At 38.7% G+C, this 26,449-nt stretch overlaps 1 protein-coding gene across 2 annotated transcripts in view; it reads right to left on the bottom strand.

Annotated features, from left to right (window-relative positions):
- Nucleotides 1-487: 487 nt before the first annotated feature.
- fgd1 (FYVE, RhoGEF and PH domain containing 1) overlaps nucleotides 488-26,449 on the bottom strand; it is a 59,851-nt gene continuing 33,889 nt past the window's right edge. For both annotated transcript variants that reach the window (XM_049485871.1, XM_049485872.1), the window contains exons 2-17: nucleotides 16,489-16,701; nucleotides 15,769-15,955; nucleotides 14,706-15,432; nucleotides 13,559-13,797; nucleotides 12,170-12,326; nucleotides 10,211-10,349; nucleotides 9,325-9,383; nucleotides 8,668-8,814; nucleotides 8,039-8,131; nucleotides 7,840-7,919; nucleotides 6,919-6,949; nucleotides 6,543-6,644; nucleotides 6,323-6,451; nucleotides 5,844-6,002; nucleotides 4,743-4,889; nucleotides 488-3,452 (exon numbers count right to left, since the gene is read on the bottom strand). In XM_049485871.1, coding sequence (XP_049341828.1) covers nucleotides 3,183-3,452; nucleotides 4,743-4,889; nucleotides 5,844-6,002; nucleotides 6,323-6,451; nucleotides 6,543-6,644; nucleotides 6,919-6,949; nucleotides 7,840-7,919; nucleotides 8,039-8,131; nucleotides 8,668-8,814; nucleotides 9,325-9,383; nucleotides 10,211-10,349; nucleotides 12,170-12,326; nucleotides 13,559-13,797; nucleotides 14,706-15,432; nucleotides 15,769-15,955; nucleotides 16,489-16,701 — 2,879 coding nt within the window. In that variant the 3' untranslated portion in view covers nucleotides 488-3,182. The remainder of the gene's footprint in view (nucleotides 3,453-4,742; nucleotides 4,890-5,843; nucleotides 6,003-6,322; nucleotides 6,452-6,542; nucleotides 6,645-6,918; nucleotides 6,950-7,839; nucleotides 7,920-8,038; nucleotides 8,132-8,667; nucleotides 8,815-9,324; nucleotides 9,384-10,210; nucleotides 10,350-12,169; nucleotides 12,327-13,558; nucleotides 13,798-14,705; nucleotides 15,433-15,768; nucleotides 15,956-16,488; nucleotides 16,702-26,449) is intronic.

Below are 26,449 nucleotides of genomic sequence, written 5' to 3'. Positions count from 1 at the left end.
GACAATGATCACTACATCTCATGAACAGACACAGACACGCACACACACACACACGTTCATGCATACAGTACTGTGCAAAAGTTTTAGGCCACTGTTAAAATCAGACTTCAGAATTTCCTCAGTAAAACACCAATATTAAAATAAATAGCACAAACATTTAAACAAAAAGCACATTTACGTTTACAGTGCTTGTATCTGCATCTGTAAGTGCATCTGAAAACAAATGTTGAGGCCAAAACACTGCAATAGGAATGCATTATAATGTGCTAATTTGGTAGAATAGTAAAACCAAAATCTGAATTTTTTTTTATTTAAAATTGTTGTTTCCCATATAAAAGAATGTTCTAAAACGTCACATATTTTTTAAGCCACTACTATTAAATGGCTCAACTAAAACTGAACATGGAACTGAAATCGTAATTATATGCATTAAGCTTTTAAAACCCATTTGACAATAGTGTAAAATACTTTTTTTCACGTATAAGACAAAACTTTTGCATTATATCAATAATATATAAATGTATATTTATTATCTATTATCTATTTGTAACACCTGGTTTGGTGAGCAGGTGAGGGATCTGAACACATCTACGACCCATCATTTTTACTGTATTTATTATTATTTACCAGTATCTGCTCTAATGGGATCTGATGTTTTCACAGTGAAAATTGTAAAATGTTTTATTGTGGATATAAATTATTTCAAATAATGTGCTTAGGTGCCTAAAATCTCTGTACAGTACTGCACACATACCATTCACACACATACCAGCCATGAATACACACATTTCTCTTCTCAAATGATCATCAACTCTCCACGGTGATTGAGCCTTTTCAGCCCTACTCTACTCATGTAACTCGTTTTTCTGACATCTTACATGGCACTCCAGCTAGAGACGAACAGGACGGCGGAGGCCACAGAACTTTAAAATACAACGGACCGGCCCATCTTTACTTTTATCCAAGCAAGTGTTTTCAACGACAGATAGCAATATCAAAAAACAATACCCAACACAAATAGCAGATCATGAGTGACGGGGCCTTCACATGGGCAAACCCATTTCTGCCTTTAGATTTAGTGGGGAAAAAATTATTAAAACACTGAAGATCAATTTTTTCGACCCATAAAAGTGGTAAAAAAGAGAAGTTTAGCTTCAGAGACTCTCCACAGGATGTTCTGACATCCATCGAAACGGCACATAACAAAGGGAACACCGAGATCGTCAATAATAATAATCGTCAATAATACCCAACCCACAAAAACTGGGTTCAGAGGAATAAATTATATTTACAAATGCAATTGTCTTTTAACCTTTCAGCATTTTTCTAACACAAATACGACACGGTTTAAAACGCTTATTATCCTCATCAAAACCTTTACCATGTTTTATCTTATATATATTCTTCATTTTCTTATCAAAACCCCCTTTTTTCTGGATAAGGCAGAAATATCACTGATGTTATAATGATAAAAACCAGCCCAATACACACATACCCTTTCTCTCTATTTTTCTCTCTCTCTCTCTCTCTTTCTCTCTTTCACTCTATAAAGTCTCCAAGTATCTACAGTCTTACAAAGTCCCCCTGCACACAACCTACAATCACAAAATGAACAGTCACTCTTTTTTTTCTCAGCAGGGGAACTCGCTCACACATGCTGTGGTCTAGTCTACAGCCCTGCCTTTTGATCAGTGTGTGTGTGTGTTTTTTTCCACACACTTCAGCACACACTCTACCACTGTTTGACTGGTATTCAGATTAATACAGAATTTGGGCAGCATTAGGATACAATGTGGTGAATCTCCACACGGTGGCAGAAGAGAGCTAAGCTGCAGCACGGCAATGCTGCCTTCCAGTGTTTTATGCTTACTCATACGCTACATGGACAAAAATATTGGGATGCCTGCTTATTAATTGCTTTTCTGAAATCAAGGGTATTAAAAAAGAGGGAAGAGAAAGCTTATTAGTTATTACTGCTTGCTTATTACTTAATTTTGTGGAGCAGTGCTGTGCGGATTTGACTGTATTTAGTGTTAAAAGCCTTAGTGAGGTCAGGATGTTGGAAGATCTCAGGGGGGGGGGGGGCTTTATAATGTCATGCCTGGCAGTAGGGAAGGTGCAAAAAAATTAGTGTTTATTTATCTTCTCCAGAGAGTACTATTACACTGGTAATATTTCTCTTAATGGGCCATACAAGCTGTGCATATGTGTGTGCGTTGGCACATCTGTGTAAAGCAGTGGTTGTAGCTTAAAGTGGTTAAAAGCATTTATTTGTAGAAGTTGGACATATAGCGTATGAGACCAGATTCTGTGGTTTATTCTGTGATTTGTTTATTGAGCAGATCACAGAAACTCGAGACTGATTAAAAAACTGATTTTCTCAAGTGCTACTATGTTCTCAGTATTTAAGAGAACCCACTGACTACACTTCACTACAAATGAACTGAAACATTATGAATAATCTTTCACTTCATCCAAGTTAAGGATTAATTGAGCTTCCAGACTCGCCTAAACCGCCTGTTTACCTCTTATAAAACTGTAAACCATAACAGTAAACTTGTGCACAGCCTTGCCTTTCACACCAAATGAAACATCATCTGAACTCTGAATACTGAACTTGATTGCGGTGTTTGGTGCTGGGTTGCCAAATCACACTGAGAAACCCACCCCAGGCCTTTTTCTGGAAACGACACGGAAGAGCTCACAAGCACTGAAGAACCCCAGCAAGCAATCACTCGTTTTTTTTTTAAAACGACACAGCAATGTTCGGCAGAAAGAGTGGACCTATCTAACACAGAAATCGCTAGCTGCAGAGGAAAGGTGATTTTAAGCATGGCGACCATCTCCGACATGTCCTTAGACGGATGTGTGTGTGTGTAGGCGAACACACATCTGGCAGGTTTTCGCAAAAACACTTGTCACTCAAAGAAGATGAGCAATACACAGAGGAACATACCGGTAGATATTTCATGCAACTTACAACTGACAATTAGAACAGGTGTGTGTAAAAGTGAAGGTAGGTGTGTGTGTGTGTGTTTGTCTGTTTGTGTGTGTGTGTGCATGTGTGTGTGCATGTATGCAAGTGCGTCTTAGTGTTTTTGTGTCTGTATGCCAGATACTGTCCTTGTGGTCACATTTGTACAGTTCATGTGTGCAAAAAAAGAAATATATTTATCAGCCAATCATGTGCTTTCTCCTAGACAGGTTGGCTCCTCCCCCTCCTCTTCCAACGCCTCAGAGATTGGACCGTGAACTTGTAACTCCTCCCCCCTCCCGGCCCTGGAGAGCACCTCCATCCAGCGCCGCTGAAGCTCCTCCCCATCTGCACTGAAGTAAACCGTAAGGTGACTCTGGCTCATTTTGAAGGCAAAACGACGCTCCAGGCGGTCACATGACTCGGGTAGAGAGACTTCGAAGCCGATGAGGGGGATGCTGCGCTGGGCTTTAACATCCTATTCATAAGATTCACAGGAAATAAGCAGAGAGGAAATATGAAAGAGCGTCACCAGGGATGCATTAGACCATTATTACACAAACTACCTCGAGCTGACATCAGTGATGATGCAGCAAGATTGCTTGCATGCAGCAGGCATTAATAACGATTGTAAAAAAGTACTGTAAATATATATTTTACAAATGTATAAATAAACACGCAGATTTATTACTTTGCTTAGTAAAAAGATCATTTATGAAAGTGTGACTAGTTTGCAGATTTACAAGAAAACATTCCACATAGCAAAGAGAATGCATTTATTTAGTTAATTCTTCGAGGTATAAGTTGTAACTTTGTGAACGAGGTTGAGGTAAAAATACTCAGATTCCTTTAACAAGCCTATTTACCAGCCTGTTAAAACATGCATGAAAATAAAACATGCTGATTTTACTTTTATGGTAGGCTCATTAAAATTTTGATTAGGTCTGCACTGATTAGCTGGTTTACAGAACTGAGATGACAAAGATAAAAGCATATCGTATTTAGCACTGCAACAAGAATACTATCATTATTTTTTAAACTTATTCCTAAAAAGTTATTTCTGCTGATATCACTGTCTAGCTGGCTAGGGTTAACTTTTAGCCTAGCACTGATACCTGCTTGCTTTGCTGGCTTTTGCTTTGTTGTGCACCTTTTCTAAACTTTCCTACACTGCCACAGGCAAAGCCATAATCACAAGGCCTCATTTAAAGTATATTCCATAGAGTATTTCCATAAGTATCAGAGTGCTGATGTGCTGCCCTCCAGTGTTACAAAACCAAAATCACTGAAAATTTTCTTAACGTATCAAAACCAATCATAATCTCCCTTTGAGTTCATTGTGTTTTACTATGCTAGCAGGCTTCCACTAGCAAGCTTGGTGAATGTAAATTTTGGAGGCATACTATCAGTGTTTTTTGGTTTGTCACTTGTACTGAACTCTGATTGTATAAATATGTCAAAATACAAAATACAGATTTTTTTAATTCTATGGCACAACAAACCAGGACTACAACAAACATGTTGCTGTTCACAAAAAATAGCTGACAGATTATTCTGATGCCTATTCTCTAGATTCCTCCCCACTTTTATGACAGATATAGGTCTAGGATTAACTGTAACTGCTGTTGAAATGAAAAGCAAGCTCATGCTACAGGCAGAAGAAGTATGTGTAATAAAAACAGCCTGTTCTAACTCAGCTAATAAGGACAGAACAGGAGGGACATAATTATTTCCTTTTAATTAACGAAGAAATCAGCTGATATCTCACCTGTGGAGCACCATAAATGTAGAGCACCAGTGGTTCATTTTCAGGGATGACGAACCAGGCTTTCTGCCAGCCACGCCCGCTGCCCTTTTCCATGTGGTGCAAAAAGCTGCAGAGCACACTGTTCTCCGCCGCAACAGAAGCCTGTTTCTACAAGACACAAATTTTCACGATTAGGATACTATCACAGTATTGTAGCAGCTGAAGTGAAGATTGTTAGATGAACCCAAGACGTGTTACTGATATAAAGCTGCATGTGTCTAGGTGAAGTGCTGTCAACTGTACAGTAAACACTGATCTTGAATCAGTTCATATATTGCACTTTTCAACCGCAAAACTAATTTTAAACCTTTCGCTGCGTTTCCACCAACAAAAGTAGGTTCCAGAACCAAAAACGTATGATGTCATGTTTTGGCGGTTCTACTACAACTGGTGGAAATACGGGCTGGTTCGCTGAAAAACACTACGGTTCTTATAAGCCCCAAATGAACTGGTTCAGAAACCAGAGTTCTTTCGGTGGAAAAGTGCTCATAGATAGACATAGACAGAGCAGATGATGTCATTAACTTGCCAATTATAGTACCATTGGACTAATATTTTGAATGAAGATATTCCATTGAAAGGTAAATATAGTCTACAACTATTCCTTTGTGTCTTATATCCTGTTTATACCAGGCATAAACCCTCTTGGGTCGATAAACATATTTAAGCTACTTCATGTTTCTATAAATATATTTAATATAATACAGCTCAGCTATAAAAAACTTGTATTCTGCTTTTCCCTGTGGATTCATGTGTCCATTATCTGCCTTTGATCTGTAATTTTACTGTTTATTTTTGTGTGAAACTGACCAATGGACACTTGAGCTTCTCATCAGTGCTCTATTATTATAGCAAAGTTATTAAAAGAAACAACAAATTTGACGTCCCAGTGCATTTATATACTACAGATGGTTAACATTTGTTTTGATCAAATCCCATTCTCAGTTCACTTTAGGTAAATGAAATAATTTCTGGATATTAAAAATGTCTGAAATCTGAAAATCTTTCTAGATTCTGGAAATGCATGCTAGTAAATAAGCTATTTGTATTTCCCTGTCTTACCTCTAAAATGGAACGTCTTCTTTGACTGCTATTGGTCAAGCTGGCTGGAGAAGGCGGGACTCCCACCAGCATCGTGTAGCAGTCTATACACACACGGTTCGCCCGATTGTTATCGTACAACAACCGGGCGCGGAACTCCGAGCACTTCCCACACACCACCTGGAAACAAAACAGTTTACGTTAGCCTCCTTCTGCTGGAACATGAATTTCACTGTAGGGTGGTGAAACTGCATTATGTGTCTCTACAGCCCCTGGCACTCGATATTCTCCAACTCACACAAACCTCCTGATGTTTACTGTTGGCGTTACAACCTTTATTAAAACAGAAATTACGTGCCAAATGAACCATAGTGAATAGAGTAGACTTCAAAATAATCTTAAACATGTGTGAATCATCCTACTCAGTGTTTGGACTTGCTGATGCCTTCTGAAGAATGTGATGATGATGTGTTTAATTTAGTAATTATGGTTACACGCACGTGGCCACACGCTTTGCAGTGGTGCCGTCTCTTAGTGATGGAGTTGAATGGCTCCTGGCACTTCATGCAGAGCGTCACCTCTTTTTCCCGTATAGGAGTCGGGGCACGCTTTCCCAGCTCTGTGCAGTTCTGGACCAGTGAGAGAACAAGTGGTTAAATAAACACACAGCACAGCTCGGCACACATACAGCAAACAGATGCAGAACAGAAGGGATCTTACCGGTGAGTTGGGGGGTGTGCAGTCCTCCTCACGCACCGAGCAGTTCAACATCCGGAACGTCTCAACACTCTGCTCGTGTCTCTGAATAGTGGCCTGGATCGCCTGAGAGAGAGAGAGAGAGAGAGAGAGAGAGAGACAAAAAGGAAATTAAATCAAGACATCAATTAAAGGGGCTTCTATTATGTACAAAAAATGAGTACAACATGCAACAAAACACCACAATACAGAATACATAAAATAAATAAACACACAAAAGTACAAAAAAGGAATATGGGGAAGATAAGACAGAAGAGAGAAAGGCTATATGGATGGACAAACTAATAAAAAAGGAGAACATTAAAAAGCAAGACAAAGATCTGAGCCAGAGTGTGCTTACCTGAATCCAGTCTTTCTTTTCTTCCTCGGTTCTACAAAAAAAAAAAAAAAAAAAAAAACGTTTTGTTCCGTAATTATATTTAAGTTGGTAATTATATTTAAGCCATTTAAGCTCTTTTTCTGAAATACTGCTTTTTATTCACAATACAGCTATTATCATATTCTGTTTTGGTTCTCACACATGGTACCATTAGCAGGGGTTTACCTCAAGAATACTGAAACATTTGCTCTGTAATGAACAACAGTGATCACAGTAATTCTATTCATTCTTGCTTTACAATGCCAGATGCATCTCTTTAGAGGAACAGCTCATTCGGAAATGACAATTTATTGTGAATTAACATAATCTTTATTCCCTGTTAGCCATGTTTAGATGTTCTGGACCTCTTCTGGAGCTATGTTGTGGATGAAACTGACCGAAATATTGCCTACACTGTGTAGCAGTCAATACAATACATCTATACTATAAATAAAATACAAAAAATACACAGGTTTTAATTTGTTTGACCAGTTTTAACTCCTTTAAAAAACAAATTACTTAGTTAACAAAGAGTATCTTTATCATTTCTAAACTATTCTTTTAAAAGATGTCTGTTAACACCACAAAGCTTTCTTTTCTGCTGTCTAAGGCCCCATTCACTTGGAATTACCACTCAAAAGACACTTTTCTATTGCAGTAAAATGGTTCTGGAGGGTCACTTGTAGTGTAAATTCCATTAATGATGCTTTTAAAACAGTGGAGAATCTTTCTCTGTGATGGAGGAACCTGCACATTACTGCTTATGGGGCTTTTAGCAAAGATGTGGATATATATATATATCCATACATAATAATCCAGTTGTAAATAACCATGCATCTCCAATGTCCATAAGTCCTCTGATAATGTATGGCTTTAACTCTAAAACTATGTTCATCAACTCACCTGGCCTGCAGTTCAAGAGAACGCTGTTTTCCTGACACCAGAAATGTCCGTGGCACATTTATACTGCTCGTCTCCTTCAACTGTAAAATAAAGAGGTGTGTTAGTCCTCCTCTACTGTGAAATCTTCTAATATGGAAAGAGTTTATTATTTATTATTGGCGAAATAAGGCATGTGGATGACAAATATCTGATGACAGACCTCCATTCCATCTACATCAATCCTTGCACGCACTCCAAACTTCTGTCCAATCAGTCTCAGCTTGGGGACACAGTACAGTAACCTGTCATTGAACTTCAGAGAGATATTAAGAAGTGTCACACACCAAGCCATACAGAAGCCATACAGATATACAAGTATTATGATGTACAATGTGAAAAACCTAAAAGAATGTGAAGCTAAAGAAAAATATTTTCTAAATAAAAGCAGTGAGTATTTAATATATAGGTGCAAAAATAAAAAAATCTACATTACTAATGAAATGTTAGAATAGATGTTGATTTTTTTTTACCATTTGATTAATATTTGTATGTTCTTTACAAAGTGGCAATAATTTGTGAGTACTTTGAAAAGACACATTGTCTTCCACTTAGAGATTATAAACTTTAACAATAAACCTTTTTTACTTTCTATATTCTATTACTGTGATATTAGTTTATCCAATTGTACCTCTCTATTTAATGTATTATTTAAAACATTACATATAATTCTTCAACTCTAAATCATACTGAAATAATTTAGTCAAACTTAGTTCATGATCCACTGTAATTCCTAAAGACTCAAGGTCAGAGATTTCCACCACTATCATTCGGAAATTAAAGACCATTTACCAGTATGAGGTATCTGTCCTGCGAAGTTCCGTTCTTGGCTGACAGTTTGAGGATGTGTCCCTCCTTAATGAGCTCGTTAGTCGGGTTAACAATGTCCTCTTCTCCCCCAAGCAGTTCATACACCTTCAACAACTTTCTCATGCGCTCCTGAGGGAGAGAACAGACACACACACACACACACACACACAGAGGTGAAAGATATGAGTAATATATTCATCTTTCAAATAAAAAGGCAAATTAAACACAAAATTAAAGAGAGATTCAGGAGACACATTTGGCTAATCAGCGGTTCACACTTGACAGTGCCTGTTTTGGTCAATTACACTGAGCTAAGCTTTTCTCTCAGAGCAGAGACTGTGAAAGCAAAAACACTGGCAATTAGCAGCTCTAAATGAGAGACTTTGGACAGACCCTGCAAAGGAAAAGGCGACTGTCTTTAATTACAAAGCGGTGCAGCTAAGTGGCAGTGTGGTCTCTTTTCACAAACGCTGTGAGGGGTTTCGCCCGGGCTGGGAGCAGAGCAGACTGCAATAAGAGGGTGCAGTTTTGGGGTCAGGACACACAGACCTCTCCATCACCTCAGGGTTTAACACAGACACAGCCTTAGGCAGCTGCATCTGTGTGGGATTTTTGAGTCTCATGAGAAAATATACTCACCATCTTCCTGATGGCTGCGTTGGAGTGCTCAGCAGCTGTAGCAATCAACTCCAAAGATTCTGGTGGACGGAAATCACAAATTATGAATACATTTTATACTGGAATTGCAACCAACATAGTATCAGGACTATTAATGCAGCACTGTGCAGCATTTTACCTTAAAATAATAACAACAAATTATGCTGATGCTTCACTGACAGTAACAGAGAGAATTTACACCACTATCGTTGATACTCTGCTGCTACTCTATTCCAACAACTGCACTGTATAACTCTGGTTAAACTCATGAGAACTGCATAACCTTAATACTGTAACCTGAGTATTAAAGGTGTAAAATCTTAATTAATAATATTGTTCCCTCACCACCCTCAACTACAGATGCTGCTTCTGTATCTCTCTTATAAAATGCTAATAAAATGAATGTGAAAGGTGTTTCATTAGTAATTATCCATATTGCTGCTTTAATATATATATATATATATATATATATATATATAAATCTATAAATCAGTATTCTAAATTTTTTAAATAAAGTTATTTATTTCTTAAAAAATTAAGTAATCTGTTTTTTTAAATCTGTTTTAAAATTGAATTACTAGCAGGTACTTTTATTTATTTATAACTAGAACTAGTTTTACTGAGATAATCACTGACCAGATAAGAAGCTTTTAGCTATATACAAATATTTACCATATTTATGCTCACTAATTTGAAAGTGCTCTGTTGATCTTCCCCAGGACAGCAGTGCCACAGACTGTCTCTACAATGCATATGTATTTTCTTACTGGACAGAAGTTTTATCGGACACCTTAAAAAAAAAGGTAATAACACGGTCTGTCGACATTTAAAGAAGGTCAGTCTGAATGTTACGATCTCACACACTCACTCTGTGCATCTTTAAAGTCATCTGCGTCCTCAGGCAACCGGTGCAGGTAGTCCTTCAGAAGTAGCTCATAGCGAGGGATCCGCTGCACGGGCTCCAACATGTGGTGCTGCAGGGTGAGGTTACCACACATCTCCTCTTTCTGCCATATGCATACACAGAAACACACCCAGCAGCAGAAACCAAATCAAGAGTTAGACATGTTCAAATGTATGTGCACTGTACATCCTTCTAATGGCAACTTTACAACTTTACCTAACCTTGAGTTAAAGTCATCATTAAAAAATAATAATTTCCAGTCATTCTGGAGCATTTATATTGGTCCAATTAGTATGATATTCTGATACAATTTAAATAACTGCCAGATTCATAATTAAAGAAGTGAATATTGACCTCTCTCCCCCTGAACTTTAGTCTAATAAATCTCCCTTGGATTAGATATTCACAAGACAGTCTTAGTTAGTGATTATTAATTTTTATGAAGAAGAATTATAGAGGATTTACTAATTATTATTATTTTTTCTCTGCATAAACTGCTATAAGTATTATTTTGTATTTGCTGTCCTTTAAAACCCATTTTACACCATTTTAACAGCTACACTATATGTCCATATGTTTCTGGACACCCCTTCTATGAATAAAATGCATTCTTCTACTCCAAACTGCACTACTTTTCACAGCAATGCTTCAAAAGCTAATAGAACACTCCCTCTGGACAATAAAGACAGTTACTCTAACAAAATCAGGAAAGACTATAACTTTCAGTACCCTTGATTTCAGAAGAAACAATAAAAAAGCAGATTTGGTTCCAATGCTCTTTTTCCATATAGTGCACGTCACAGTTCTAGTTCTTTGTCTTAACTGTACATTTCAAATGTAGCTTAGGTGTGAAATGTATAAAGCTGTTTAATTGTTTTTCTCACACAAGAACATCTGCTTTAACTATTCACTATTTTACAAAGCCTCTTAAAAAGTTAAAGGGTTCCTTATTTTATGCTAATGGTGAGCCTAGCTGTTGGTGTGCCAATATTCTTTTATTTTCAATCAAAATTAATCTTTAATTATGGGAGCTCGGCTCCCTGATGTTTGTCTAGCTGTCAGTTGTTGTGTGATTATTCTTAACAGAAGCGTATTTTGAGTGAAAGTTGTTGTGCTTGGGTGTGAATTTAGCAAAGTGTGATCCAATTAACACCAGTTACAAGTGTGTGAGAGACAGCTGGCAAGAGTTCCTGGTTTTTCACACATCTGTGGAAAGTGTAATACTCTTGCACATCTAAGCCAAACATTTAGATTTTAACGGATGGCCCTGCTTCCTCTGACCGCTGAGGATTCATTCTCTTGTGTCCTTGCTCACCACCCACACACAAAAACAGCATGTTTTCCCTGCTGGAACTGAAGCTGACCCACTCAGAAAGAATGTTCACCGGAACTCACAGGACTGGATCCATTTGTAAAAACGAAATGGGACAACTAAAGGCATTTTAAGATCAAGACAGATACAATTATTTGTGAAGTGAAACCTTCACACCAATTTATATGTGTTTTTGCCTTCTGTTGTCTGTTAAGGAAGCTAGAACAAACATATCCATTCTTTCAGTTTCTGTCTTATTGTCTACTTTCTGTTTTGTTTTGGCTCACTTTTTATCTCCCTTCTCCCGATAAATTTACAGTTCTATGTAGAACATAAATAGTCTTTTTGATTAACATGTAGGCTTTTCTGTACTTTTGACCACAACTGTGACAACAGAGCTCTGATTGCTCAACAACTTTGCTTCAGCCTTTTCTGTTAAATCGTTAACAGTACTCACACATTAGCACAAACAGATTTTGGCTTCATTATTAAAACAATAACTATTGTCCGTCTGCTGATGCTTGATTATAAAAGGAGGATCATGACTAATATCTCCACCCAACAATCCAAAAGCTGAAAAGAGATGGTGAGCAAGTCCAGCCTTGTCATACCTGAATGTCATGGATGATGGCTTTAAACTGTGAGGATCGCTCCATCCAGGTGTTCACCAGCTCCATGGCCGTGTCAAAGTTCTTCACGTACTCGCCATACATCTTCAGGAAGGGAGCCAGCTTCTGCAGGATGTCCCCGATCCTGGGGTTCGCATCCCTGAGGGCAGGAGACAGAAGGTCAATGCACATCTGTCTGTCCATTCATCCACTGGGCCAAACAGCCGGAAAACCCTCCCCACACCTGTATCCAAACTCTGCACATTTCTAGCTATGGAGGAGTGACCTGGCCTGTACATGATGAGCTCTCCCTGTTCCAGTGCAGAACGATTAGTGAGAATATCTCCAGGCACATTTTGAGTGAGAAGAGGAAATAAGGGGAACAAGAAGGAACTGGAGAAAATTTTCTTCCTGAGAAAGCACTATTTGGAATTATCTGGCTTAGTCTCATCTCCTTCTCTCCCTCTCTCCTTCTCACTTTTACTGTCAGTCTCATTTACTGTATAACCTCTGGGGATGTATTGATTTCAATCTGGATAAGCATTGGCTTTACGAAACCAAATCCAGTTTCAAACTATTATTAAGACAGGCATTTTCCACTTGCGGTAGAGAGGCTTGTTTTCAGAAGTTAACAAGATATTAAATGTTTAAATGTCTGGAGCTCAATTTTACTGTGGAAAATGGCGTTATACACATCTAGCAGGAAAGTAACATGTTCAAAGCTACTCGGGTCTCAGAAACTTAAAAGAGAATATTGTGTTACTGTTTAAAAATGGCAAATGAATGTTGTTCAATGCTGTTGTTAACCAATAAAATGCACAATATTCATTCAGTATGATACTCCTGTGAAGTTTCATAGCTTTTGAAACATTCCTACAGTTAAGCTCTTTTCACAGTGTGGGTACTCAATTAAAATAATTTAACCATAATAATATTTTTCTTAAAGTTTCAAAAAGTTCTTTAACATGGTGTACACTAGGGCATTATTCTGCAACCAAAGCACAACTGAATGATTGGGATTCATATGCTTTCCAGAAAATTGTGTCTCTGTTTTAGTAGATGCAGCCAACTTTGAGATGCATTGATTTACATTATGCAAATCAATATATTTCAATAATTATGAAGTCGATTAAGTCAACGTAATTACGTAATTATCGAAAAATGGCCTACTATACATAAACAGTAAAGGACTTTAGTTTAGCATTTAAATGTACTTTGTATGATATTTAGACAAACATCATTCTTAAACAATGTTGCTTTTATTTTTTGTTAATTGTTCATTTTTGTGTCTGTATTATCTTTGGAAATATTAATATTAGATTGGTATATTCCCTCTTTGCTTTTCTTCTCTCACAGTTCTGGTTTCTTTTAGCTACCCCACCCCCCACTCACCACTCTTCCATACGTTTCTCCAGTGCTGGCAGCAGGAACTGCTGGTGGAAGCAGTAAATGGAGCAGATGTTGGAGAAGATACCCATAACCACCTCACAGGGGAAGGAGCCCCGGGCTCGCGCCTCCTCCATCAGCCTCCCACAGAACACCTGGTCCAGGAGGTGAAGCCTGGACACGTAGGCTTTCTCCGTCTGGAGGAGCTCGTTGGCGATGTTGAACACTCGCTGCTGGACTGACAGCTGCGCGGTGTAACACACAAACACAAACTCCTGTTGAGTGAAACCAGTCAGCATACATCTGCACTGACAAGCGTAAAATAGCCTGTCTAAAGTGCTCAGAGTGTGGCGAATGCTCAGTCTTATCCGGGGGATGAAGGGAAGCTGACATTCTTTAGTGTGTACACTGCAGGTGGGACTACAGGAAGTCTGGGACTAACATTTTTATTTATGTTAAAGGCATCTAGGATTATAATTTTCTAATTTAGGCAATAATTAAACATAACAAAATGTATCAGATTTCCCATTTTTGTGTCTGAACTAAAATATTAAACATTAAACCCCTGCTAATTGTTGGTAGGTAATGGCCGCTGCATAGTGGGAACGCTCCAAAAATCACAATTTGGGCCTTTGTTAAATAGTCTTAGATTATAATGCTTGCCCAGTTATCCTGCTTTAACACATCAATTTCAAGAACTGACAGGTGCCATTGTTACCAGATTACCAGTAATATTCCTTTATAGGCCTAGGCTTGGTTATGTCAAATTAGCATTTTAATACTGCAGTGTTTGCAACCTCAGATGGCTCTATAATCTCTATAAAGTGCCCTACATAAGTCATAAATCTTTAAATCCTACACCCAAATAGTTACCAATGCAATATGTGGCTGAATATAGCTGGTTCTTTAGTAGACAGGTAATTCCATTTTAGGGAGTTATAGTTGTTAAGTTGTTATTTCATATTGTTATTTCATGACACTGTGCACTTCAAAGGGAGCAGGAAAGTATTTGAAATTTCACACTGCACTCAAGAGCTAATACTAGTAGCAGTATTTACTACAAAGCAAGTCTGTTTGACATTGCTGAAAAACTGATTATGATTTAAATCCAAAATCTGTTCTGAATGTTTTACAGTATTTCCACAAAACTCACCTCAACAGAGTCCTGCCTCTCTGCTTTTGCCTGAGGCTGCAGGGCCATGGGGTTCATCTCACTCTCATCTCCACTTCCCTCTTCCAAATCACTGTCCCCCTCTGAGTCCCTCCCACCCTCTGCTGCAGCAGCTCCCTCACCCAGGGCAGCTTCCACACAGCCACACGAGGATGAGGACGAGAGCCGAGGAAGAGTGGCCGTGGGACTGCATGGACACATCTCTCTCTCGTGCCCGATGCGGTCCTCATCTCCAGCAAAGCACAGTTCCTCGCTGTGAGAGGGAGAGCTGATGCTGTCAATGCCGCTGTCCCTGTTGGCCAGTTTGCCATCAGTCTGTTGTGGGGGGAGGGACAACCGTTCTGACGGGATCTCTGATTGGTTGAGGTCCCTCATTTCTATGGCGTCCAGCAGTTTGTCGGATGCGCTGTAGCCAGACTCCATGGACAGACGCTTTTCAGAACAGGAGGCCCCTAATTCGCCCTCATCCTCCTCTTCTTCTTGCTCCCGCACTTTCATCTCCTCTTCCTCCTCCTCCTCTTCTTCTCCTTCCTGCTCCTGTTCCTGCTTTTCCTTGGCCAGAGGAGCCTCTAAAGGACCTGGAATGGAGGTACAGGGCAGTATGGTCTCTGATGGTGGGGTGGAAGCCCCCACAGCAGACTGTGGCTCAGGAACCCGAGGGGTGCACATCACTCCCCCTGTGATGTCAGGCACCACAATGATTTGCTCCCTGAAACAAAGAGAAGGGAATGTAAGGAATTTCAAATTATCTTATCCTGGGAAAAATATCTGCTCCATTTGCTGCTAAAATCCAGTAGAAAACAGATAAGGAAATTTTCCTGTTGGAAAAGTACTCAGCTTTGGCTTACATTATCCATAGATCCTGAGAAATTCTTCTTTTAAAAATGCCATCCTGTTACTCCCTGAAGTATATTGCATTGTAATGGATTAAAATTGTGAAAAATCCAGTCCATAAATCCAATATCTATTACATTGTGAGATATTCTCCAAATTACAACATGAACATTGGTGGACACCAATGTGATCAGGACTATCTCTCTCTCACCTCTCAAATCGCTCGATGAGTGACAGAACGCACGTAGGGGAGGAGCTTCCCTCCGTTTGTGCCAGTGTGGGCCGTGGTTGGCGGGGATCGGCTGGGAGTGGCCGGGATGGGGGCGGAGGTAGAGGCTTATCTGGAGGCCGAGGTCGACGAGCACTCTGCTGTTGTAGATGCGGTGGCTTCGGGGGCACTGAGTGAGACAAAATCAATATCAGAATCGTTTTTTGTCAGACTTGTCAGACATACAATGAGAATCAGGTCCGCTGGGCCCTTTTCATGTTATAAAGGTTTTGATAAAGCTCTACTTGCACAGTTTAATTACACTAATAATTAAATACGTAATTAAATACCACATGTACAGTGTGCATTGGGAATACACGTATGAGATCACATCAATCACTGCCTGAGCCACAACACATAATGTCCCATAGGATTTACAAAGGCATTTCTGTAATGAGGTGCTGTTACTGACACACAGGAATTCTTTTGCCCCACCCTGTTATAAATGTCCTGCAGACTTTAGACCCACACTAACCTAAAACATCTGGTTCCAATAAACAGAACCCAGTAAGGTGTATATATACGTATACAGTGTGTGGTATCAAGATGAATGCAGAGTAGCAGAATATGCTTAGGAACATTTGCACATAATCACAATATAACATTACTTGTTTAATTTACAAAAAAATAAAAAATAAACATAAATAGAGTTGAGAGCCATACCTTGTGGTTTGGGGCCAGGTAAAGGTGGGCGTGTTTTGGGGGGAGGTGGGGGTGGATCCTGAGGCCCGTTTTCACTTGTGCCATTGCAGAGCTCGGGCCCAAGGGGTCCAGGGTCCGAGCAAAGGCGCTGAGGGGTGTCGTGGGCTCCTGGGCAGGGGCCCGGCTCCAGGGATAGACTCTTAGTCAGGAGCCGAGGACTGGATGCGGACGGGCCTGAGACACAAAGGGGGAACAGAGAAAAATAGATTTAGCTACGAGTTTAGGACAAAAAAAATAATTTCATTATTAACAATGAACACTGTGGGCTGGCACGCACAAGTATGCTCTTGTACACCCTTTATAACCAGAGCTGTACAAAATATTGAAAGTTCAATGCTTTTTCCAATACTACAGTATGGTAAACAGGTCAATACTCTAATTAAATTAGCCAGCAATAGATATACACAAGCATGTGGCCTACATTTGAAGAGTGAGAGTACTATACTCCTAAATAAATGAACACTGTAAATGTAAAATTTCTAAACCTAATTCTAAACTGGCAAATAGTATCGAAATATAAATTCTTGTGAAACACAGCCAAGTCTAGTTATAACAAATCACTGCTGATATCCATTATAATAAATGCTTCCAGCTCCTATAAGTTGCATACATATATTTATATACTATGGGTGTGCCATATCACACAGTTTCAAATAACGAAATAATACTGCAAACAGTTCTAAAACTATTAAAAAACTCTTTATCCTGATAATTGATATATATATATATATATATATTCATACAACTGATATATATTAATACAAACCTTCAGACCAGTACATGCCTAATATTAACCCTCTTAACTGAATTTACTTTAGAATTAAATTACTTTGCAAAATCTCCCTTTCTAGGTCATAATCCAACACGCCACCACTTTCAGGCTAGAGTATGTGAACACAGCAGTGAAGATTACAGCAATATGAAGTCATCATTGATAATTCCAGCCTGCTGCACCTTGACTTCTGGTTGTGGAGAGTTAGCAGCAGATGAAAGAAAATATCAGTATTTAAATGCAAATCCCAATGAGCTCACTTTGATGAAGGAGCTTGAGGTGCAGGGTGGATTACAGACTCAAAAAGGGGTCCTTTCTGACAGCTGAAATAAGGACAAGTACAGTAAAGCTCTTTCATATTACAGACACCTTGCCGTGATTTTAACATTGGTGTAAGCTCCAGACATGAAAAAGACATATTTGGTGGAATATAAGAAGCAAATGAAATACGAAAAAAAATTATTTAGTTTTTTTATTATGCTACTTTATTTACAAACCAGTATTAGATCTGGACTGAGTGGCATTTGATTCAGTTTGATTTAATTCAATTAATTATTTTGGTTTTAGACATTCTTGTACTAAATTCAGTTTTACAGAGTGTTAATTTGGTCAAATATTAGGTTTATACAAAGGAGACTGTATTCAATCATTGAGCTTATTAAGTAAGGGCCTGGATTACTTAGTGAATTTCTGAAAGACATGTTACATTAGATGATAAAGTAGAGAGAAACTGTGACTTTTAACAGTTAAAGCAAATCTTCTCTTCACAACTCTGACAGTTCAGAAGACAGTAATATGCTAAAGAGCTCTCTAACTAATCCTTAAATGGTTTGTTATGCTAATGCTAAGAAAGCATCCTATGTTTTCTCCATATGAGTCTGTTATTACTGGTGTTTCGGGTGTACTGGGAGGGGTTCAGTTTTTTGCAATGGGTGCATTTACAAAGCTATGACACATGGCTCATATTTCTGAACAGATTAACATGGAGAAATGGCAGTGATGGCATTAGTACATAGCTGTAGTAGTTATCTGGGCATTATACCAGTTTAATAACACCTGCAAAAAAAGATTGTACCAATTTGTTTTGTATTGATGTCAGATCATGCTCTCTGTTCCAGAATAGGTGAAAACGAACCAGAATCTGATTTAACCAGATTAGTGCAGGTGTAAAAATGTCCTTAATTGCTAAACTATTCACAGCAAAAATATACTTAGACCAGGATAGATCAATTATTTGATGCTTTAAATATAACTGCAATGTTGAGACACAGCCTTAGACACTCATTCTATCAAATAATTAATTACACAGTTGATAGGCAGAGACAGTCAATAGGCAGTGATCACTTGACTGTAATTTAGCTCTAAATAGAGATCCACGTTGGGGCTTTAAAAGCTTTAGAGAGAGAGAGAGAGAGAGAATGTGCCTGCGTGGGTCTGGAGTGGATTATGTAGGTCAGTGTGTTAAAGTGACGGGCTATAGTGTATACTCTGTGCTGTGTTATGATTCGCCTATTTAGCAGCTCAATCAATCCCAACACTTCAGAACTGACTCCATGCCGCCACCCCTGTGACATAATAACAATATTAATGCCCAGAGCAGGAAAGCACAGGACAAGCTTCAATTGGATTCGCAGTCCGCAGGGGCTGGGAGGGCCGAGTAAATATGTTTCTGAAATAAAAAGACTCCTTTGATATTGAAATGAGGTAGACTGAAAACATGTGCTTGTTTTTCTAAGAGTGGATCTGGTAAAGGAGGTTTCTTAAAGTGGTACCGACAGGTCAGATGGTGGACAGACAAGCCATGCTGGCAGACCAGCCGAGTGATGTTGCCGTTTTACAAAAAAGTGACGGGAAAAAAAAGAGCTGGCTTGTGTCCCCTACGCCGAGCTTAATTGGTTCCATATGACGACACTCGTACCCACTTGTGCAGGCTGGGGGCTGAAATGACTTCCACATGCTCTGTTAAAATGCCTTAAAGGAGCAGGAAGGCAAACCAGAGGGGAAAAACCAAAAGGTATCCTCGACCACAGACCTGACTGCTCAGCAAGTTTGTTTTGTTATGTATTCTTCAGAGTCATCCTCTGCAACTCTTGGGAGACTGAGGGTGTCTGTGAGTTTTGATCAGCAATTATAACATAAGTAAAATGCAGTATATCTCCAAATGTCTGTGGACACCCCTTTTAAAGCAGCACTAGGTAGGATTTCCTTGATTTTTGATCTTTTTAAAGAAGTAAAATAAAAGCTTGAAACTCACTGCAGCGCTGCATTGAGGTGTAATAGGAGGAATAGCGGTGCTCTCGTGTCTGTGCCGGAGCTCCTCTGAGCTCAAATCAGACTCTGTAAGTTTTCCGAGGCGGCCGCGACCAACACTCGCGAGAACTGCGACCTGCTTTCCACCCTTTAGTTCTAACAGTTCTACAAGGACTACTGGTTCATTCTTTACAAACTAACATACAAACACTCTGGCAGATGATCTGAATATGTCTGTGAAAGCCAGAAAACAAGAAAGAGAAACTAATCTGCCTGAAACATTTATTACACTCTACCACTGTAGGGGGAGCCCACGAGCACAAAATGCTTTAATGAATGCATTTTGTATTTATAATTGCATCAGCAATAATCTCACATTTATTAGGCTTCGGCTTCTATTATTATTAGACATTTAAAAACAATGTAGTATATGTACACTATACGTACAAAGATATTAGGACACCCATACATTAACAACTACAGGAGCTTTTATGACATCCCATTCTAAATCTATATGCATTGGTATGGAGTCGCCTCCCATTTGCAGGTCTGTTTCTATTAGCAGGTGTGGAACTCTACAGTTATTGATCAGCAGACTGTTGGACACTTTACTGCACTATGCCCCTCAGCACTTAGACACCCTACTCTGTAACTTAATATGGCCAGAGTAGAACCACTTACAGCTAATATGAGGTGGAATATCTAGAAGAAAGTAGAAGAAAAAATATCACCAGCTGACTTGTTACAGCAATGCCATCCTATTACAGTACCAAACTGGAGGTCAGTGAGCTCTTTAAAATCTAGGGATCCATACTGACTTTGGTATATGGATTCTTTTGTTCACACTACCTAGGAATATTTTCTGAGCAAACATTTAAACACTTATGTATTCAGGACAGCATCTGCAACATGCCAAAATATGTAAATACAATAAAAAGAAATAGTTCAACAAGGTCATGCACCATTGCAATATATATTTGTAATGCTATATTCCTAGTTATAAACATAAGGACGCAGCTATGAATGAACAAAAAACAATGCATCATTATGGATTTATTGAAATATGGTCTCGATTTCATTCGATTAAAACTACGGTCAGAAAGTCAGACTGTCTTTCCACAGTCGTCAAGAAGCAGACAGAGGAAAAACTTTCCATTTGTGTTTTTTTTTTCATTTTTTTACAGTCACTAGACTACCCTAAGTCATTCAGACATCTAAACAGATGGACAAATTCTTTCTCTCTCTCTCTGTCTTACTCTTTCTCTCCTTCTGTGCCTTAAGCTCCGTTCCTAATGCTCTTCCCCATAAGGAAAAAATAGCATAACAATATCTATAGAACATTCTAATGAGCACTAGAGATGCATGTTCAACAACTGTGTATCAATAACCCATACAGACCATGCAAACGCAAAAATACACTTATAAGACCTTTTCCAGACTGCACTGAGACACACACATACACACGCACACACACACACAAAATAAATATGCCTAAAGAGCCTCTCTTTCTTTCAGAGAACTTTCCCTTTGACTGGCCATCGTTTTCATGCTCCACTTCCCATGCAGACATGTAACAGCAGACAGGAGCTTTCAGACCCACACAGATAAAGATACATGTAGTGGACGGGGCCACAGCAGGGCAGGCCTAAAATAAAAATGCTCTACTACTGTACCTCCCAACTATTCAGAGATTTATGCCATTCTTAAGACCAGCCCAAGAGGACCAGAGGGCTCTGGCTGCTGTGGAACGACAGGATGAAAAACTCTAATAGGCAACAGTACGTCAAAAATTAGCTCCCGGTCTGAGCCCTGCATGCGGAAGAGTCGACACACTTCAAAACAACAAGCTGCTTTTCTAAAGCACTAAACTCAGTTCTGAACACAAAAAGCATTATACTTACAGATATAATAAACTCAATAAAATGCTTCAAATAGTTTAAATTGCTGTCCAATGATCTTCTGGGAATTTAAAAGGCATTTAAATCACACATTCAGGTGTTTCTATTATTTTAAAGTGATGAAGGACATGACATAAATAATCATTTACTTATCGACTAATCTAAAAGTAGTCATTAGAATAGTCTACTTAAAAAAAATAATTAGTTGCAGCCGTTATTCGTTCTTTAATTCTGCAGTGTAAAAGTAAAGATTTTCACATGATTGTAGGTACAAACAGGACCTGTGAGCATTATTTGTACTATTTCTGTGGCCTTTATATTGTTCATATTGTCATGATTATATCACATAGACCATAATCCAGCCCAATGTCACTTTTTTAGGTGATGCTGATTGCTATTCTATAAGCCTGAGTTTTCCAATGCAAAAGTAAACGAAAAAGAATCAGAAAACAACCATATTTTGGTTGAAAGAATTCATACAGGCTAAAGCTTTCTTTTAAGAAATGGTAATTATATTGCTTCACACAATACACAAAAGACATCACATAAAAACACTGTTCTTTTAGCCTAAATGATCAAATTCATGAACTCAGTTTAAAGATTGGTTCTAATGATTTACTATCACACTGGAAGTCCTTCGTCAGTGAAGGCAGGTGCTCAGCAGTATGCTAAAGAGCTTGGAGCCGAGCGCCGCAGAACTGCACACAAGCTAACAGGAACATGTTCCAAGGTCACACCGCCTGGAGATGAGCACAAATCCAGAGACCGAGAATCACTCACACATACACACTCTCCATTCTCTGCATGAGCAAACGAGACACATGGAGCACCTGCAGTGTAAGGAAATGAACGTTTAGGAGAAACACAGATTAGCACACAGTCGTCTAACACTTTCCCTCAGAGAGCCTCAGTTATACAGCCAGCATTTAAGCAGTGCATAAATTACTTTAGGTTTGCAAGCATTTAGGCCTGTCACATTTATTGCATTATGACTTATAGAACAGCATATGGAAGATACTTCAATAATATTTGCTGGTTTAATATTTCCCTTTCAATATTTCTTAGAAAAGAGAGTCTTTTAACATAAATGAGCTATTAATTCGAATTTGATACAATAATCGTCTATATAGTAATTTAATATTAGAAAAGAAACTGATCTTTAAAAATGTGTGACTAATTATAATTTAATTGTATATTACTTAATGAAAATAAAATGAAAAGATAATAATATATAATATTAATTATTGCCAATATTTATTGGACAATATATTGTCTAGAAAAAAAGCAGCTTTCATAACAGACACACGCATTTTGTGCTGTTTTATATGTATATAAAGGTGTTCTGTGTTACACCAGTAAGTTTACAGCCTGAATGAGAACTGATATGTTTTAACTATTAACTTAGCATCTGCTATCATAGCTTGATAGCTGTCTTAACAGTTTTCTTTACAATAGAGAAGTCTGTTCACTATTAGGAATATACAATTATACTGGACTTATATCGGTATTGGCGGACAACTGTTTAAAAATACCTAGAGCTGACTGATACTTTACTGCAAAATTTAAAATGCAGTGAATCAGCCAACACACAATTGGAATTAGAAGTGAACTTTTTTTCTTATAAAATTTAAGATGCTACACAAATGTAGCTTTAATTGCCTAGACAAATTGCAAAAATGAAAAAAAGTATTGAACTCTAAGACTGTAGAGCTGCACTTCCAATATAAAACAAGTCGGTAGGTGCAGATTTGCTGACTGGACATTTATATTGAATTATATTATTATTATATTTTGAGCCACAATAGAGAATATTTCATGGTGAAGATGGATACACAGCAAGGTAAGCAAACAAATACACCATGGTTTAGTCAAGCACGGCAAAATCCTCCTCCCACTGGGCCTGGACATTCTCTTTGGTGATCTGTTACCTACAGACAGGTCCCATCCAAACACCACACTTCATGATGATATATTCCATATTTCTGCAGCACTACATTGTTGGCTTGAGTGGATGGTTTCGCTTTTTCATGCTGGTAGAATAACAAGCGTGCATGCCGAGATGGTGTACTCCCAACCCTGGGCTGCAGGCCCAGCTCTGCTCAGCCAACTGCTTAATTACTACAGATCATTTTGCCTCCCAATCAGGTGCACAAATGGATGCTAGACTTCACAGCTTCAGGGTCTACGCTCACAACTTTGTCTTTGCGCCAATCAAGTACCAATTTCTTTGACATAAAAAATGGATACGGTTATTGAAGTTCTGGAACCTTCAAACTGACTTGTGTTTTTGACTCCTGTGTTCTGTAAACAGGGCTAGACATGCCATAGCTCTCATAAATGTCCATCCTTTCAGTTTCTTTGCTCATTGTGCTTTCTGAGGCTTTTTAGGCTCTCCTTGCTCCTCTGTTTTGTTCTTCTCCACATGAGCTCTTCAGCAAAGGAAGCTATAGTTCACGGTGCTTTGTGGAACATGTACAGACTAGGATGCACCAAGACAAACTTTGAAAACAGGCTGATGAAAGGGCATATAACGTACATCATTCCTCAGCCTTTCAGCTCAACTCAGCCATATATTTACTTTACTCCGCATTTTTATATTCATGTCGCTCATCATATTCTCTTTACTCTTCTGCTGCTGACTTTAGGCTCCATGAAGCCCAAGTTCTGCTGCTCAACAGAGCTTAGCTCTGATTGGTCAGCTTGATTTTAAAGCATGCAGTACTGCAGAAAATAAAAAAAATCTAAATCTGTTTCAGACTTATAATGATGATAGTCATCATTAATATACATGTGTTTATCTTTTAAACTTTTATTTTGTTTTTGCCATTCATAAAAACTTCAGAGTATGGAGTAAAAGAGCTCTTAGACTGAAATGATAAGCACAAAAAACAAAAACACACAGCAGACAGAGAGATTTGCAACATGCCTCTTTTGCCTTTTGCACTGTGCAACTCTAGAGCTTGTGGTTTTGGGAACTAGATTCTGTTTGTAAATATCTTTGGATCTACAGATTCAAGCTTTCTATTATTTACACAAAAGTGACCATTGGAGATCTTTCTGCTCTGTAAGTCGCTCCTAAATCAATAATCCATTCAAAATGTCATCTTTCTGCTGACCGATGCATCCATCTTATCTGATGCTACATGAATATTTCATGAATCCTGTGTAACCCATTTAAGGGGCTGACCCAGAGGATCCCGGTAAGCAGTAGTGTATGATATGTAGTTACCTTTATTGTTGCTGCAGCAACGCTGGAAAAAGTTGAAACAGCAACTTTTTAACATCTGACATTTTTTTATGCACCTTAAAACTTGTCTTGACCAATCTTGTTTAGAGGGATTTAGAATAGCAACATGGCTCGAATGTAAGAAGAACCGCCGGCTTTCAATTCATATAATAGACGAGTGCAGATAGAAGGCTTTGTGCTGCAGTAATGCTATGGAAAATCACTTGGGCACAGGCATAAGGTTAGGCAGTGTTTGATAACATCTCATCTATGGCGAGCTGAAAGACGTGTTGAAAACTCTGGGCTGTGGACTATTTTTATCCTTGTGTCATTATAGACTCCACTGACAGGACAGTCAACACACAGCACACGCTCGGGCCTTCTCTTGCAGAACACCCGCTCTCATCTTGACACGCCACCAAGGATGATATGGCACCAAAATAATGGCATGCTGTCAACTGATGAACCAGTTTTCAACTCTTGCTCTTTTTTCCTGACAGCAGTGCAGACACTTTCTGAATAAAAGGCACCGATGATTCCTCAACTCAAACAGCAAAACATCTGAGAACTGTTCTGTAAAACCACATAAAAACAGATGACTGGGGTGTAGATCCACCCATAGGGGTTATGCTTAGGCCTTTATGTGTCACAAATAAACAATATGGTTCTTCCAGTGTCTTATTATTCCTTACAAAAAAGTGTACAGTATAGTGTATATATTTGCCTTTAAGAGAGGGTGCTTTCAGACCTTCATTGTTTGGTCTGGACTCTGGACCATTTATATTTTGGCTATAAATTATATGAGTGATATGTTTTATGTTTAAAAAACTATTACCTTTCTTCTAATTGGCCTGTATAGACTAAAACACTTTTTGCAACTCTGAAAACTGTAAAGATTGAATGGATAATATACACTGGCTATCAGACTGCCAGTCCAAATCAGATTTTTCGCATATCTAGATGTATTCAGCTTTTTAAGATTTTTGCAACTTAGTGCCAAACCATCCTATGCCCCCATGACTGACACAAATGTGCAAATGCACAAATATACAGCTTTTCCAATTCCTGTAGAAATGAATTGACAACAGAATAAGACTCTGTGGAGCAGAAAAAAATTAACCAATTGGAACTGTGCATAATGCCTAGGTGTGGGCTAGAGGGGTGTTCTGTGGAATTACATCACACTATTGAATTTTAGCATTCAGCTTTCACTATTATTAAATTGATAATCCATGATGATCCTTTAAAGCAATACTCGGGTGTATTTTAGCCCACTCTCTATTCTCCACATCTGTAGCATATGGTTGATTCCCACAGACAATCAGTTTGACATGTTTCCATGTCCCTGAACAGAACATCCGTTAACTCAAAACATGCTTACAATAGCAGTCAATGAAGGGCAGCTGCTTCGGCAAGAAGATGCGTGGATGGAGATTTGTCTAAAAACTGCTGGAGTGTTCCTTTAAGGCAATGAGACGCAGTAACAGTGATATATCACAGACAGCAGATAAACTGCCTATGACATCTGGGCCTCCGCTGTCTGCTCTAAAGGGGTCAGCACTGCAGTCCCAGAGTTACCCGGCTCGTCCCGCATCTGTCATCCGCAGTAATGGATATGACACGCTAACCAATGCAGATTAGATTAATGTAACTGTGACCAGCAGGAGGGAGGGTGAGTACAATAGACCCAAGCTTTGGTAAGAAAACTGTTTTTGGGAAGGTAGACCAGCCTCAGATCAGTGACACCCACAGCAATACAGAAATAAAAACAGTCAT

This window comes from Astyanax mexicanus, chromosome 12, assembly GCF_023375975.1.
Source record: "Astyanax mexicanus isolate ESR-SI-001 chromosome 12, AstMex3_surface, whole genome shotgun sequence".
NCBI classification, from domain to species: domain Eukaryota; kingdom Metazoa; phylum Chordata; class Actinopteri; order Characiformes; family Acestrorhamphidae; genus Astyanax; species Astyanax mexicanus.
This window is presented reverse-complemented; position numbering and strand designations above follow the sequence as displayed.